Raw genomic sequence first — 14,655 nt, 5'->3', positions numbered from 1 at the left:
ATTTGACATATCTAGTGGAGATCAAAATTTTAAAAGATGTCAAAGTAGCATTTAAGTTGGCAAATTTAAATTTTATGTTTAATCATTAACTAAGAATCCGTCAATCTTGAACTTTGGTGGTTCTCCAACTACGTGAATGCAATTCAAGTAATCATGTGATATGCTAGACAGGAGCCCAAGAGTTCATCAAGACGAACCGACCTTCTTCCCACCCTGATGGTGAGGTGCTCCTGCATCACACCTCTTGGTCTTGGGTTCGAGGGTTGGTGTCTTGGTCCTGGGTTCGAAGGTTGGTGTGCTTCTGCTGCTCTGCTGTTGCCTTTGAATGTGATTAACATCAAGACGAAGCTTTTATTAAATTATTGTATAGTTTATTTTTTTTAATTTATATCTTAGACAAAATTCATGGCTGCTATTGCTCGTTTGTCCTTGCTTTTTATATGTTTTTGTGCTTATTGGGATATTTTATTTGGAAAGGGATCCTTTTTGAATTCCTTCCACTTGAGCCAACTGCGCAAAAAATTCGAGCTTTTGAAATTTGATTCGACGGCCGAGTTGACCAAATTCACCGATCCTTTCTTCTAAGTTTGAACTCTAGTTTCTCTCTCGTTCCTAAATTCCAAATCCTTGAAATCCTTCGAAATGGCTTCAGTATTGATGTTCTCCATAGTCCAGTTCCAACACAGGGTTTAGAAATGCACCTCCGAGGATAGAGATGCCAGAGTAGCATTGAGGAGAGAAGCCCAACGTTATCCCCGGAGGTGCACCGCCGTTATCTCCAACGAGGTGGAGATGCTTGCTATCTTTCATCTTAGATGGGTGAAGCCTCTCGTGAAACTTTGAATCCACATCCAAAGCACCGATGCCGACAATCTGCTCACCATGGCTAGAGGGAGGGGTTTGGAGGCTACAGTCACGAACTATGGCGGCCATCGACAACCACCAAGGCCATCGACGAGTACGCAGCACACTGTGCTTTCAGAGGTTTATGGAGAAATTTCAGTTCCAAAGATCATCGACTTAGAAACTTGAGGAGGCAAGACGAACCCACAATTCACTATTGCAACGAATTATGGACGTTGACACGGTGATCGTATCAACCATGGAAGAACTCCGTCTCCTAATCAAGACGAGGAAGGAGTGGAGGTGTCACAAGACAAAAGGCCACATCTGTCTTACCCCCGAGATCTCCACAAGGGACAGTGAGGTCATCTTGAAACATGGCAGGGATAATAATCTGTTTCGTTCTCGCGGTTAGAGTAAACATCTGACCTTGCATTCTTGATGACCATTTCTTGCGTTTCTTGATGGTCATTTCTTGCATTTCTTGTTCGATTGGATACCATTGATATAAGATCGATCACCAAGTGAGTTTAATTTCAATCAAGAACTTTCTTGTAGGGGTATGAACATTTGGGTTTTGCTATTGGAAATATGACATACAATCTTGAAAGATTAAAACCCAGAGAAAAATAGTTTTATGATTCTAGTGCTATATTTTCTACTGAACCAAACCGGAAACTAACATTGTAATTTTTACTTTTCGCATTTCATTCACCGCTTTTTAAGATCCATATGAGTTTATTAATTCATTCGATCAAGTTTTCAAATAGAATGTGTTTTCCTTGGGAATTAAGTTTAGCTCGATGTGTGTAGTGGCTGCTATTTCACTCAGTTTGTAGTTTCACTCTTGCTGATGTTGCTTTTGATTGTTGTTAGTGCCACGCTTCCTTCTCTTCATCGTTGTAAGAACCATTTCTGTGCTGCTGCATTTCTCATTGCCGTTGGAGCCATTGTTGATAGTGCCACGATTCTTCTCTTCACTTGTTGCTTCTGCGTTTCTTCTTGTTGTTAGAACCATTGTGGCTGCCACTACACACATTAAGGTAAACTAAATTCCAAATGAAACACATATTTTATTTAAAACTTGATCGAATGAATAATAAACTTATATAGATCTTAAAGAGCAGTGAATGAAATGCTTACAATGTTAGTTTCCTATTTGGTTCAGTAGAAAATATAGCACTAGAATCATAAACTACTTTTCTCTATGTTTTAATCTTTCAAGATTGTATGTCATATTTCCAATAGCAAAACCCAACTGTCCCTACGAGAAAGTTCTTTATTGAAAGTAAACTCACTTGGTGATCGATCTCATATCAGTGGTATTCAATCGAACAAAAAATGCAAGAAATGATCATCAAGAAATGCAAGAAATGGTCATCAAGAATGCAAGGTCAGAGGCTTACTCTAACAGCTAGAATGAAACAGATTATTATCCCTACCATGTTTCAAGATGACCTAACTGTCCTTTGTGGAGACCCCGTGGGCAAGACGGATGTGGCCTTTTCTCTTGTGACACCTTCGCTCCTTCCTCGTCTTGATTAGAAGATGGAGTTCTTTCATGGTTGATACGATCACCGTGTTAGCGTCCATAATTCGTTGCAATAGTGAATTGTTAGTTCGTCTTGCCTCCTCAAGTTTCCCATTCGACGATCTTTGGGCCTAAAACTTCTCCACAAACCTCTGAAAACACAGCGTGCTACGCACTCGCCGGTGGCCTCGATGTTGATGCTTGCCACGGTTCGTGACTGTAGCCTCCAAACCCCTCCCTTTGGCCATGGCGAGCAGATTGTTGGCATCAGCGCTTTGGATGTGGATTGAAGGTTTCACGAGAGGCTTCACCTAGTTGAGATGAAGGAACCTCGTTGGAGACGACGGCGGTGCACCTCCGGGGATAACGTCGAGCTTCTCTCCTCAATTCTACTTCGGCATCTCTATCATCAGAGATGCGTTTCTGAACCCTCTGTTGGGACTGGACTACAGAGAACATCAATATTGAAGCCATTTCAAAGGAAATGAGGACGAGAGACACAAGGATCCCAAGGATTCAGAATTTGGAGCCATTGTTGAAAGTGCCATGATGTTGTGCTAGGATAACACCAAACCAATTAGAACCAACTCAAGCTAACCTACATGAAATATATCAAATGGAATGCAAGAACAAAAATAGAAAAAGAAACCAAGATTTTAACGAGATTCTTCAACAGTCAGTGTAACTGGAATACGTCCTTGGAGCAATAGGAGCTCACCCAATAATCCATTATCAATCAAATGGAAGTGTTACAAAGTGTTGGCAATCTCACAACCCAAAACCCAATACACCTAATAGGTCTCACACACCAAAGAAACAAATTGAGAAGGAAATATAATAAATAATTTCCTCTCTATACATATCTCAAAACTATAACAACAACAATTACTTTGATGGATGATTGCTAACCAAAAAGAGGAGCACTTACTTTCTTCTTCTTTTTTCAAATGGGGGCTGCGGCACCCCTTTTTTCTTTTTTCTGTGCTGCTCTAAACAGCCGTGGCTTTTCACATGGGCCAATTAAAACCCTAGCTACAACCGTGGCTTTTCACCTGGGCCAAAAAAGAAAGGCTCTTTAAATGGGCTGCATATTTTTGTTTTTGATCATCGATATGTCAGGTGCCTTAGCTGATGGTTAGTCAAATATTGCAAGTAGCTAGCTCTACACGACTAGGTATATGATGAATTTGAGTTGACTGAGTAATTTGTTTGTGCTACTGCTCTTATTTCTCCTTCAATTACAAACTGACAGAGCATATATGTATATATAGATATAGTTACAGCAATACTGATGAGCAAGCAAGCCTGATAGAATTCTAGTTCTCTTGTCATTCTTATACTTTCTTCACTTAATTGTCATCCTAAATTTTCACCCTTTTTAACGTGTGTGATCATATCAAAATAACCAGATTAGCGTGTGGGAGTTGAGGGAATAGGGAAGAGATCACGCTATGCAATACCTTAAGAGACAAGTGCCTTCAGCTACTGAATTTGTATGCTTGTAAATGTCAAAAGTTGAGTTATCTAAAGGGAGTGTGCTGCAGGTGTTTATCAAATACTAGGCTTTTGAGTTTGATGTGCTAATAATGTTTAGTGGTATGATTTGAGATCTGTACGGTTTCTTGTTTTCTTGTCTGGTTAGGGTGATCATTTTTTGAATCAAGAAAAATATAAAGGGAAAATTCTCGAGTACAACCGTTCCCTACATAATCAAACTGAAGAGCATGAAGAGCAAATGAAGGAATACAATGATCCTAAATATTACAATCAGTAATAAGAAGGCCTTGGTGAGCGAAGGCATCCACCACAAAGTTAACCTCTCCATAAATATGTTTCCAGTCATTGCAATCAAAATTTGTCGCCGTCCACTTGATATCCTCAATAATAGGAACCAGATTCCATGGCATTGCACCCCTGTCCAACACTGATTGAATGACCAACTTAGAGTCACCTTCAACCATAATCTTTGTATAGCCCTTCCTCTGAGCAAAAAGAAGGCCCTCTCTAAGAGCCTTAGCCTTCACTTCAGAAATAGTGGCACCATTCAGATTTAAAGCTCCACCTCCAATAATCTACCCATTATGATTCCTTAAGACAAATCCCGCTGTTGCCTTGTCCCCATCCACCGAACTGTCAAAATTTAACTAAACAAAACTCTTATCCGGCGAATGCCATTTAACAATTGTGAAAGTATCATCAATATTTCTTCTCAAACCCTTACCATTGGCTTTAAGATATTGCTCACTCATAGATATAGGCAATAACTTAGATCTTGCCAGGATGGACAAAACATTTCTGAACACCATATTACTACGGTCATTCCAAAATTGCCAACAAATGAGTAAACATAAACTCAAATCACCAGGAACTTCCTTATCAACATGCTTTAAAAAATTTAACCAGTCTACTGCCAAGTCGAAGTTAGCATTAGTGAAATTGCCTGGCTTAACTGATGATGATGATCCTTGAAGTTTACAAACTTTCGGATTTTAACTTCAATCCCGTTCTTTAGTGGTTGTGGTTCTTAATCTATCTTTGTAAATATATCACGTTGATTTTGCTGGTAGCTTGTAGTAATGATCTTAGTGAATAGGTATTTTGACACATCTAGATTTAGGTCGGTTCAATGCCAATATTTACGCTTGTGTTATGAAAGTTGTTCTCCTAACCTATCCGTAGCTTGTCTTAACTTAGTCAAACATCACCTTGAACACTCAATGAAATCAGAAAACTAATATATAATGGTCCATGAAGCATTTTCCTCTTTCTAAGTATTGATATTAAAAAAAAAAAAAAAGTATTAATAAAAGAAACTTTAAGGCAAAAAGACAAGCTAAATTATGATCAAAGATACTGTTCAGTGAATAACATAAAATTCCGACCCATAAATAATATTTTTAATCATCCAAATCGTTCTTTTTGTTTTTGTTTTTGTTTTGTTTTTTTTTTTTTTTTTCAGCTACTAATCGAAGCTTTTGGCTTTTTGGCCTCAAATTTTAAAATTCAAACTTTCCAGACTAAGAGTCGGGTAATGATATCCCCGGCCAACCTATAAGTTTAACCCCTTTTATGGTTCATGTAATCATACTTTGAATTTTCTGATTGCTACTCCAAAAATATCTCCGATGATATTGATAACTAGCTGTTAATACAAAAAGAAGGATGAATAGTTAGGTCTATAATGGAAGACTAAGAAAGTTAAAGTTTGAATCATCTTCTCTGTTAATACAAATAGAACGATGAAAAACTAAATTTACAATGAAAGAGGGTCAAAGTTCGAATTCCGTTATACATGGTGTTGATTTCTTCGTCACAATGGATAAAGTACTTCATCACTTTAATCCTTTTTATCAAAGTCAGTGGTACTCTAGAAAGAATCTCATTTTCAGAGCTGTTACAATGCATGAATTGTGCGAGTGACGTAAAATATAACAGAAAAGTTTGACCTAAATTAAATAAATAAATAGAGAAGAGGGTCCGAAGTCTGAATTTGGTCAAAACTTCATTCCATGGTGTCACACTTACGTGTTGTCAAATTCTAGACGTGCCATGCTTGCATTCATGCATGTCGGTGTCAAATTTTCTGCACTTTCTTTATTTGTTTATATATTTATTTCCTGCACTAAAAACCTATTCAAAGTTCAAACTCGTACTAATATACGTCAAAATTCAGTTGTGGTTCAATATTTTAGTGAATAAAGTGTTTGCTCGAAACTTCTTCATTTTCTAAATTATTATAATAGTATCAAACTCTTCTCTTTCCCTTTATAATAATAATTTTTTTTTTTTTTAAAGTTCAAAACTCATTGTCGTTTCTACGTAAATGTTCAAGCCATATATATTATAAGTAATGCTAGGTAGATCAAATTTTTTAAACCAAATTTGCAAATTAAATGATGTGGTTGTAGATGATTAAATTATTAATTAAGTGTCGATTAACATGCTCGTTCCTTATTGATGACACATAATTTGGTTTAAAAAATTTGATTTCCCTAATATTACTCAAATATTATTGGGGTAAATAATAATCCAGGCATGGTCAAATTTATAGTTTTAGTGATGTCAATTTATCGTACATTGGATTATAATGGTAAAAGAATGGTGACTTGTTTTGGACAAAAGATAGAAAATCTACCATGATATTTTAACGACCCCAACAACAAATATATGAAATCACGATACCCTAATCACAACTAAATATTTAACTCGTAAAAAATATTGGTGATCTTTGAATATCATAAAAACAGTGCAAAGTTTTCTTGATGAAGGATACAAGAAGAGAAGATGAGCAGGATGACATGAATTTTTTAACTTTGTCAAAATTATAATAAATAAATCTCTTCTTAACAGAAAGAAAGAAAAATATGCCAACGAAAATTATTTTTTCTCTTCACTAGAACAAGGTCTAGGTTTGAGTTTCGTTGCTGATAATTTTCTTGGTGGGTGATATGTAAAAACCAAAAAAATGCTAAGATCCCTCTATAAGTTCTCAAATATATTTGCGATAATACCTTGGACCTGTGGAATGGAAATACTTGACCTCATCTCTTGTCTTTTGTGTGATAGGTATCACTTTTGAAAGGTAAACGAGACATTTTGTGCTTTTATATTTGGCCATATTTAAGAACATTTTTATATATTGGAGGAGTGCTTCAATTTCAAGTTTTAAATTGAATTAGTTTAAGGATCTTTTCCAGTTTGGCAACTCTACAAGTCTTCATTGATACTTAAGGTGTCTTTTTTTGCCAAGTCAAATCATTCGACATCACTCTCTTCAATTAAATCCAAAAACATTTCACAAGAAAAAGGGAGGTGTGGAAAATCTAGTGTTTGTCACATTCCCTTATAGGGACTTGCTCGTTCCTTTCACAAAGGTAGGGAATGGGATTTACCATTTGCAAAAGCACCCTTGTCTAAAGCACTTTGCATAACACACAAATATTTGTTGTCTCTATTCAACGAGATAATATAAAGATAGAATTCTAGTGACATCGTCGTTTAATATGTGCAGTATCATCACCTATTTAAAAACTAAAAAACAAAGAGGTAATACAAAGTCAATACTAAAATAGAAATTGCGTAATCCTTAAATCGGTAATAGGCGACTACTAGGCAAAACTCTATGGTGGTTGTTGCACACCAAGATGGTATAAGTAATTACATTCTTCAAACCTTAGAGGTCGAATGTTTGTTTTTGTTTTTTTATTTTTTTTTTCGGTTGAACAAAGTTTAAGGGGAGAAGAAGCTAGCCCATATCAAGATTAGAACATACCACAAACCTCTTTGATTAAGGATACAAGAAGAGAAGATGAGAAGGATAACATGAATTTTTTAACTTTGTCAAAACTGTAATAAAGAAATCTCTTCTTAACAGAAAGAAAGAAAAATATGCCAATGAAAATGATTGTTCTCTTCGCTAGAACAAGGTCTAGGTTTGAGTTTCGTTGCTGACAATTGTCTTGATGGGCGATCTGTAAAAACAAAAAAAAAAAGAACTAAGATCCCTATATAAGTTCTTAATAGACTTGTGATAATGCCTTGGACCTGCGGAATAGAAATACTTGACCTCATCTCTTGTCTTTTGTGTGAGATGTATGACTTTTGAAAGGTAAACAGAGACAATTTTTGCTTTTATATTTGGCCATATTTAAGCACATTTTTATATATTGGAGGAGTGCTTCAATTTCAAGTTTTAAATTGAATTAGTTTAAGGATCTTTTCCGGTTTGGCAACTCTACAAGTCTTCATTGATACTTAAGGTGTCTTTTTTTGCCAAGTCAAATCATTCGACATCACTCTCTTCAATTAAATCCAAAAACATTCCACAAGAAAAAGGGAGGTGTGGAAAATGTGGTGTTTGTCATACTCCCTTATAGGGACTTGCTTGTTCCTTTCACAAAGGTTGGGAATGGGATTTACCATTTGCAAAAGCACCCTTGTCTAAAGCACTTTGCATAACACACAAATGTTTGTTGTCTCTATTCGACGAGATAATATAAAGATAGAATTCTAGTGACGTCGCCGTCTAATATGTTCAATATCATCACCTAATTGAAAACTAAATTCCAAAGAGATAATACAAAGTCAATACTAAAATAAAAATTGTGTAATCCTTAAGTCGGTAGTAGGCGACTACTAGACAAAACTCTATGGTGGTTGTTGCACACAAAGATGGTATATGTAGTTACATTCTTCAAACCTTAGAGGTTGAATTTTTTTTTTGGTTGAACAAAGTTTGAGGGGAGAAGAGGCTAGTCCATATTAGGATCAGAACATACCACAAACCTCTTTGATTGAGCATAAGTATTACTTTATTTTTATTCAGCAAATGAGTTTTCGTTGGCAAACAAAAACTAACTAAGATCGTAAATTTTTTTTTGTTTGCCATCAAAAACTCTTTTGCTGAATAAAATTATAGTAAATTTCATAATTATTTTACGAATACATTTTAAAAGATAAATAGTACGATGAGTTGTGCATTCAAATTTGTTAGCGCCGGTCAAACTCACACGGACACAGCGAATTCTTGAATATTAATAAGTTAGCTTTGAAATTGGAGAACAAAATTAGAATACGAAACCATGCCTTCTTGTTTCGAGATTTTAGAACTGAAGAAATAGGTATAATTAAGATTCTTTTAATCTGTTTTATGAGTGCAGTTAATTAGAATAAAGTTAATAAACTAGTCTTCCCAAGCATACAAAAGCAACACAGTTTTTTTTATTTTTTTAACAAACGATATTATCCATACTAAGTGCGAGGGGTATATTTAGCCAGACTAACAATAATGTGGTTCAAACTTATATTAGACGAGAATCGAACCTAAGACTACAAGAAAGAGGCGGCTTCTCGTTTTGATAATTTTATCTCTAATTGTCTCAATTTTTGTTCAGAGGTTTGATAACTTGAATATTTTTGTTTTTATACAAACGATATTAGAAGAGGGTTGATTCGAACTCGAGATCTTGGTTCCATAATTTCAATTATATTTCAAAGGAAATGTTAAAGGGACTTTCTTAAGAGTGAAACTCTTCATGAACTCACTGTCATCTCATAGTTTAATTACTTCATATGTCAACATGAGGTGATAGAGATTATATGCAGAGTCTCACTTTAAATAGAGTCTGCTTAACATTTCTCACATTTTTTAATACACAATCATTTACATAAGGATTATAAATTGTTATTGGACTTAATTATGAGGATGGAGATTAAAACGAAGAATGTTTGAAACCTTGGAGAATTGCTTTTGGTACCCATGCTTGCCAATTGCCACATACAAACATCGAGATATTCAAAATTCAAAGGCGGACCACTCAACAGAATATTCCCACTTTATTAATCTAATCTAATTTATTTTTCAAGTAATATTAGTAAATGCTCATGACCCTTATTATTATTAATTGATGAGTTTAAATTTATACTTGTTACGGTGCTAAATAAGACAATGAACAAAATATTTATAGACCTTCTTTTATAAATAACATTATATACGATGGTTGATAATTAAACTTCTTTATTAATTAAAAAAAAAAAAATTTAACCATCAGCTCATGCATTCTGTTTTCTTAAAAGTTTGCAACGGTTGTTTTTCTGTTTTCTTTCCACCCATCTTCTGACTATAATCTTATAATATTGTTTTTATCTTTAAATATGTTTGTGGACCGTGGATTATTGTTTCTATTTTATTTAGAATAATACTAGAGAGACTAATTTGAAGACTAAATTTGTAAACTAAATGATGTATTACCAATAAAAATAAACATGTTTATCAACGTTTAAATAAATAAATTAATCATCAATTTTCATGTTTTTTAATTTTCAAAACTTTATTTTTAAATTTAATCTTCTTAACATTATCATTTTATTTAATTACACTTAAAGATGGGAGTGAATGAGTTGAAGGGTGAAAGAGAAACTAAGCTAAATCCAAAACTAAGGTTCTGCTTCTCATGACAAGTATTTTTAATTTTTTAGTATTACACAAATAAAATATGGAAATATCAGTACATAGACGGTTTTTTTTTTTTTTTTTCACTTTTTAATACGATTTAATAATATTTTTTGGTGATCATTTTTCCATGCCTTCATCCGATAATCATAGGAATGGACATGCAATAACAATCGCATGCAAAAACAATTATGTTTGGATTTGAGATTTTAGAACAATGTTTCGCTACTGAAAAAATAATGGCAAATGTTGCTGAAACCTAATCACAAATGGACAAAGTTTCAATCATAGTTTTCAATTTTAATTATTCAGACACGTGTCTTAATTGGTTTTTTAGCTGCTCTTCTTTCAGCAGCGGAGCATTCTTAATTTTAGGTATAATCTACACAGTCAACCTGCAGTGATTTTTGGAAGGGATCCCTCCCGGATCCCTTCCATCTAATCCACCAACGTCACAATTCGGATCTTTGAAATTTGATTCAACAGCTACAAATAGGAGCACACTTTAAAAATTATAACAATTTTGATCAAATTCCAAAAGTCCGAATTTGTGATCTTGATGGGGATCCGCCGTGATTTTTCTTCACCCCTTTATTATAGATTTGTTTTTGCCAACTGTTATTTAATTGCAGATAATTACTCAACAAGATAGAAATAGAATTTACTCACAGTAAAACACTAAAAGTTACCATATAGTAACTGCAGTAAATTCTCGTCTCCTGCCTCGCACACAACGGCGAAGTGGCGGGTAGCGTTTGATTACCAGATCCCAACCCCACCACAAACTCTTATAACAATTTATTCAATAATTTCCGCTCCAATCCAATATAAACGTCTCTTCAAATTTCCGTTCTTTCAATTCCACTTCGTTTTCAAGTTCATTTCTTTCAAATTTCCATTTGAATTTGAGAGAAAACAAAAACGAAAAATCCTAAACCCAAATTTCCCTCATCTTCCAGGAAAAAGCTCGCATCACCGACCTGGATTGGATTCAAGTTCGTTTTTTTTTTTCTTTTAAATTTCTTGACGCGTCTGTGCGTTTAAGTTGCGGACTACAAGTTTGAATCAAAGACTCGATTTTTTGCAAAACCCAGAATTCAAGTTTCATTTTTTCGTAAAACCCAGAATTCAAATTTTCGTTTCTTGGTTTCTTCTCTGCGATTGGGAAGCGGTTTGCTTGCCGGGAAATTCTAGGGTTTTGTTTTTTTACGAAATTGGGGATGAGGAGGGCCAAATTGGACAGATTGGACACCTCCTTCTCTCTCAACAGGAAAAGATTGATTCAGATTCTGATCGCTGTTGGACTTCTGTATCTACTTTTAGTCACGTTTGAAATTCCCTTCGTGTTCAAAACCAATACAGTCTCGCCGGACTCATTATCTCGACCCAACAGGCTAAATAGCAAGGAGGTGGAGGAAAAGGATGCCCCAAGTCGCCCTTTTGAGCAAGTTTCGCTGAACTCGTACCAGCCGACTCAGAGTCTGCCACCCAGAGAATTCGATTTCGTTTCGGGTTTGGTATTTGACCCGAAAACTTTTGATTCGGAGCTTTATAAGCCGGCGAAGGTTGCTTGGGAGGTGGGGAGGAAGTTCTGGGACGAGGTGATGTCTGGGAAGGTGCAGATTGATGCTGAAAAGGTGGGGAACCGATCGGAGGCGTGCAAGCATTCAATTTCGGTATCTGGGTCAGAGTTTTCAGCACAGGGGAGGGTGATGGTGCTGCCGTGTGGGCTGACGTTGGGTTCGCACATAACGCTGGTGGGGAGGCCGAGGGCGGCGCACCAGGAATTTCAGCCCAACATTGCCCTGGTGAGGGACGGTGAGTCGTCGATGGTATCACAGTTTAAGGTGGAGTTGCTGGGATTGAAGACTGTGGAGGGTGAGGAGCCACCGAGGCTTTTGCATTTCAATCCAAGGTTGAGGGGGGATTGGAGTGGAAGGCCTGTGATTGAACTCAACACTTGTTACAGGATGCAGTGGGGCTCGGCGCTTCGATGCGAGGGCTGGAAATCTAAGGCTGATGAAGAAACTGGTGAGTGATTATGAATTGTTCTGTTTATGCTAGTTTGGTACATTGGTTTCTGTTTTGAGCTTTTAACATTCATTGAAATTGGAGCATTGCAAGTAAGCTAGTACTGGAATGGGAATAAAAACAGTAGTTGGATTTCTTTAAATTGTGGTATTGTGCCAGTTCGATGTGCAGAATGCAGTGTCGATGTTCAAACTTCAAAATGTGTTTGAGTTGATAATTGCTCATTGATAATATGTGGCAGAAGTACAAAAACTATAAGATTTTCGTTTTCCTATTCAGGAAGAAATTCGTTGTTTTGGCAGTTGGTGTTGGCTCATTATCTTGCTTCGATTGTTATGATTCTCCTTATTTCCAGAGTTCATTCATCCTTCTAAATGTGGTCCACCAAGTTGTGTAATTCTTTAGACTGGTTTTAGTTGATGGTCAGGTGAAGTGCGAGAAATGGATTCGTGATGACAATAGTCACCCAGTGGAGACCAAGGCAACATGGTGGTTGATCAGGTTAGTAGGCAGAACTAAAAAGGTGCCTGTCGACTGGCCATACCCCTTTGCAGAGAAGAAATTGTTTGTTTTAACTCTTACTGCTGGCTTGGAGGGTTATCATGTTAATGTTGACGGGAGGCATGTCACCTCTTTTCCTTATCATATGGTGAGTAATATTCTGCTACCTCTTGACCTCGTGATGATTAAGGATTCTTTGCTAAGAGTTTTGTTGTGATGTTGACAGGGATTTTCTCTTGAGGATGCCACCGGGCTGTCTCTGAGTGGGGATGTTGATGTGCAATCGGTATTTGCCGCTTCTTTGCCCTCATCCCATCCTAGTTTTGCTCCACAGAAGCATCTTGAGATGTCAACCAAATGGCAGGCCCCGCCTCTTCCTGATGGAGGTGTTGAACTCTTCATTGGTATCCTTTCTGCAGGCAACCATTTTGCCGAGAGGATGGCAGTAAGGAAGTCTTGGATGCAGCACAATCTTATCAGATCGTCAAAAGTGGTAGCACGTTTCTTTGTTGCATTGGTAAGCAATAGCAATAATAACACTAGAATATTTGTAGTTGGTTGATGCACAGTTTTTAAGTGGGGGACTTACAATCTTTTCTGTTGATACTCGGACAGCATGCTAAAAAGGAAGTGAATGTTGAGCTGAAGAAAGAAGCAGAGTTTTTTGGCGATATCGTTATAGTACCTTACATGGATAACTATGACTTGGTCGTATTGAAAACTGTTGCCATCTGCGAATATGGGGTGAGTTGTGGAACAAACACATAAATGAAGATTTGATACTGTTAAGTATTCTCCTGGAAATAGTTTTCTTATAATGCTGTTGCTTCTGTTTCAGGCTCGTAGGATGGCTGCTAAGTACATTATGAAGTGTGATGACGACACATTTATTAGAGTGGATGCCGTTATCAAAGAGGCGTATAAAGTACCAGAGGGAAAGAGCTTGTATGTGGGGAACATAAATTACTACCATAAGCCTCTGCGCTATGGTAAATGGGCTGTGACATATGAGGTATGAACGAACTTATTGTTTCTGATATCCTTTGGCATGTGTCGAAGAATGTTGATCATGTTTCAATTATTTCAGATTTATAGTCTGTGATATTGACTTGTAAGAATCTTTATTTTGTTGAAATCTTGTTAAAGTTTGTCGATGTTGTACTATGTTCAGTTTCTTGCATTGTTTTCCGCTGACGCTTGTTTTCTATATTAGTGTTCATAGCCATTTGTTCTCTGTTTTCTTGTTTCAGGAGTGGCCAGAAGAAGACTATCCACCCTATGCAAACGGGCCAGGTTACATCTTGTCATCTGACATTGCAAACTTCATAGTATCCGAGTTTGAAAGTCGTAAATTAAGGGTAAGTAACATCCACGCCCTCTCTGCCCTTCACGCACACACCTACACCGGTATGCTCATGTAATGGGTGGTTGATTCTAAGCAATCTGATCTTTGTGCAGTTGTTTAAGATGGAAGATGTGAGCATGGGAATGTGGGTTGAGAAATTCAACAGCGCAAAACCAGTCAAGTACGTGCACAGCTTGAAGTTCTGCCAATTCGGGTGCGTCGAAGATTATTACACCGCCCATTACCAGTCTCCGAGACAGATGATCTGCATGTGGGACAAATTGAAACGGCTGGGACGGCCTCAGTGCTGCAGCATGAGATAGTATTTCTGGTATTTCATGACCCCATCTCTAGATTCTAGGACATGTAAGTTTTTTTGCAGTTATAGCACCAGATGATCTGGTCCCTGTACATACAGAAATTGCCGGTATAAATAGGAATTGCGTTTCCTTA

The 14,655-nt window shown here is 36.6% G+C and overlaps 1 protein-coding gene across 1 annotated transcript; it reads left to right on the top strand.

Moving 5' to 3' along the window:
* The first annotated feature begins 11,114 nt into the window (after positions 1–11,114).
* Positions 11,115–14,655, top strand: LOC137710800 (hydroxyproline O-galactosyltransferase GALT6). Its single transcript, XM_068449931.2, has 7 exons — positions 11,115–12,356; positions 12,773–13,005; positions 13,084–13,374; positions 13,473–13,601; positions 13,696–13,869; positions 14,108–14,215; positions 14,316–14,655. The coding sequence occupies exons 1-7, from the start codon at positions 11,546–11,548 to the stop codon at positions 14,523–14,525; spliced, it is 1,956 nt and encodes a 651-aa protein (XP_068306032.2). The 5' UTR covers positions 11,115–11,545; the 3' UTR covers positions 14,526–14,655.

Source organism: Pyrus communis, chromosome 6 (assembly GCF_041283825.1).
Source record: "Pyrus communis isolate YQ-2024b chromosome 6, ASM4128382v1, whole genome shotgun sequence".
NCBI lineage: Eukaryota > Viridiplantae > Streptophyta > Magnoliopsida > Rosales > Rosaceae > Pyrus > Pyrus communis.
The sequence above is the reverse complement of the archived record's forward strand: the minus strand, read 5'-3'. Positions and strand labels throughout refer to the sequence as shown.

Bases quoted from the DNA above. Each gene is read 5' to 3' on its own strand.
- LOC137710800 (XM_068449931.2), top strand. From the start codon at position 11,546: ATGAGGAGGGCCAAATTGGACAGATTGGACACCTCCTTCTCTCTCAAC. The intron at 12,357-12,772 runs GTGAGTGATTAT...GACTGGTTTTAG, and splicing joins TAAGGCTGATGAAGAAACTG to TTGATGGTCAGGTGAAGTGC. The intron at 13,006-13,083 runs GTGAGTAATATT...TGATGTTGACAG, and splicing joins CCTCTTTTCCTTATCATATG to GGATTTTCTCTTGAGGATGC.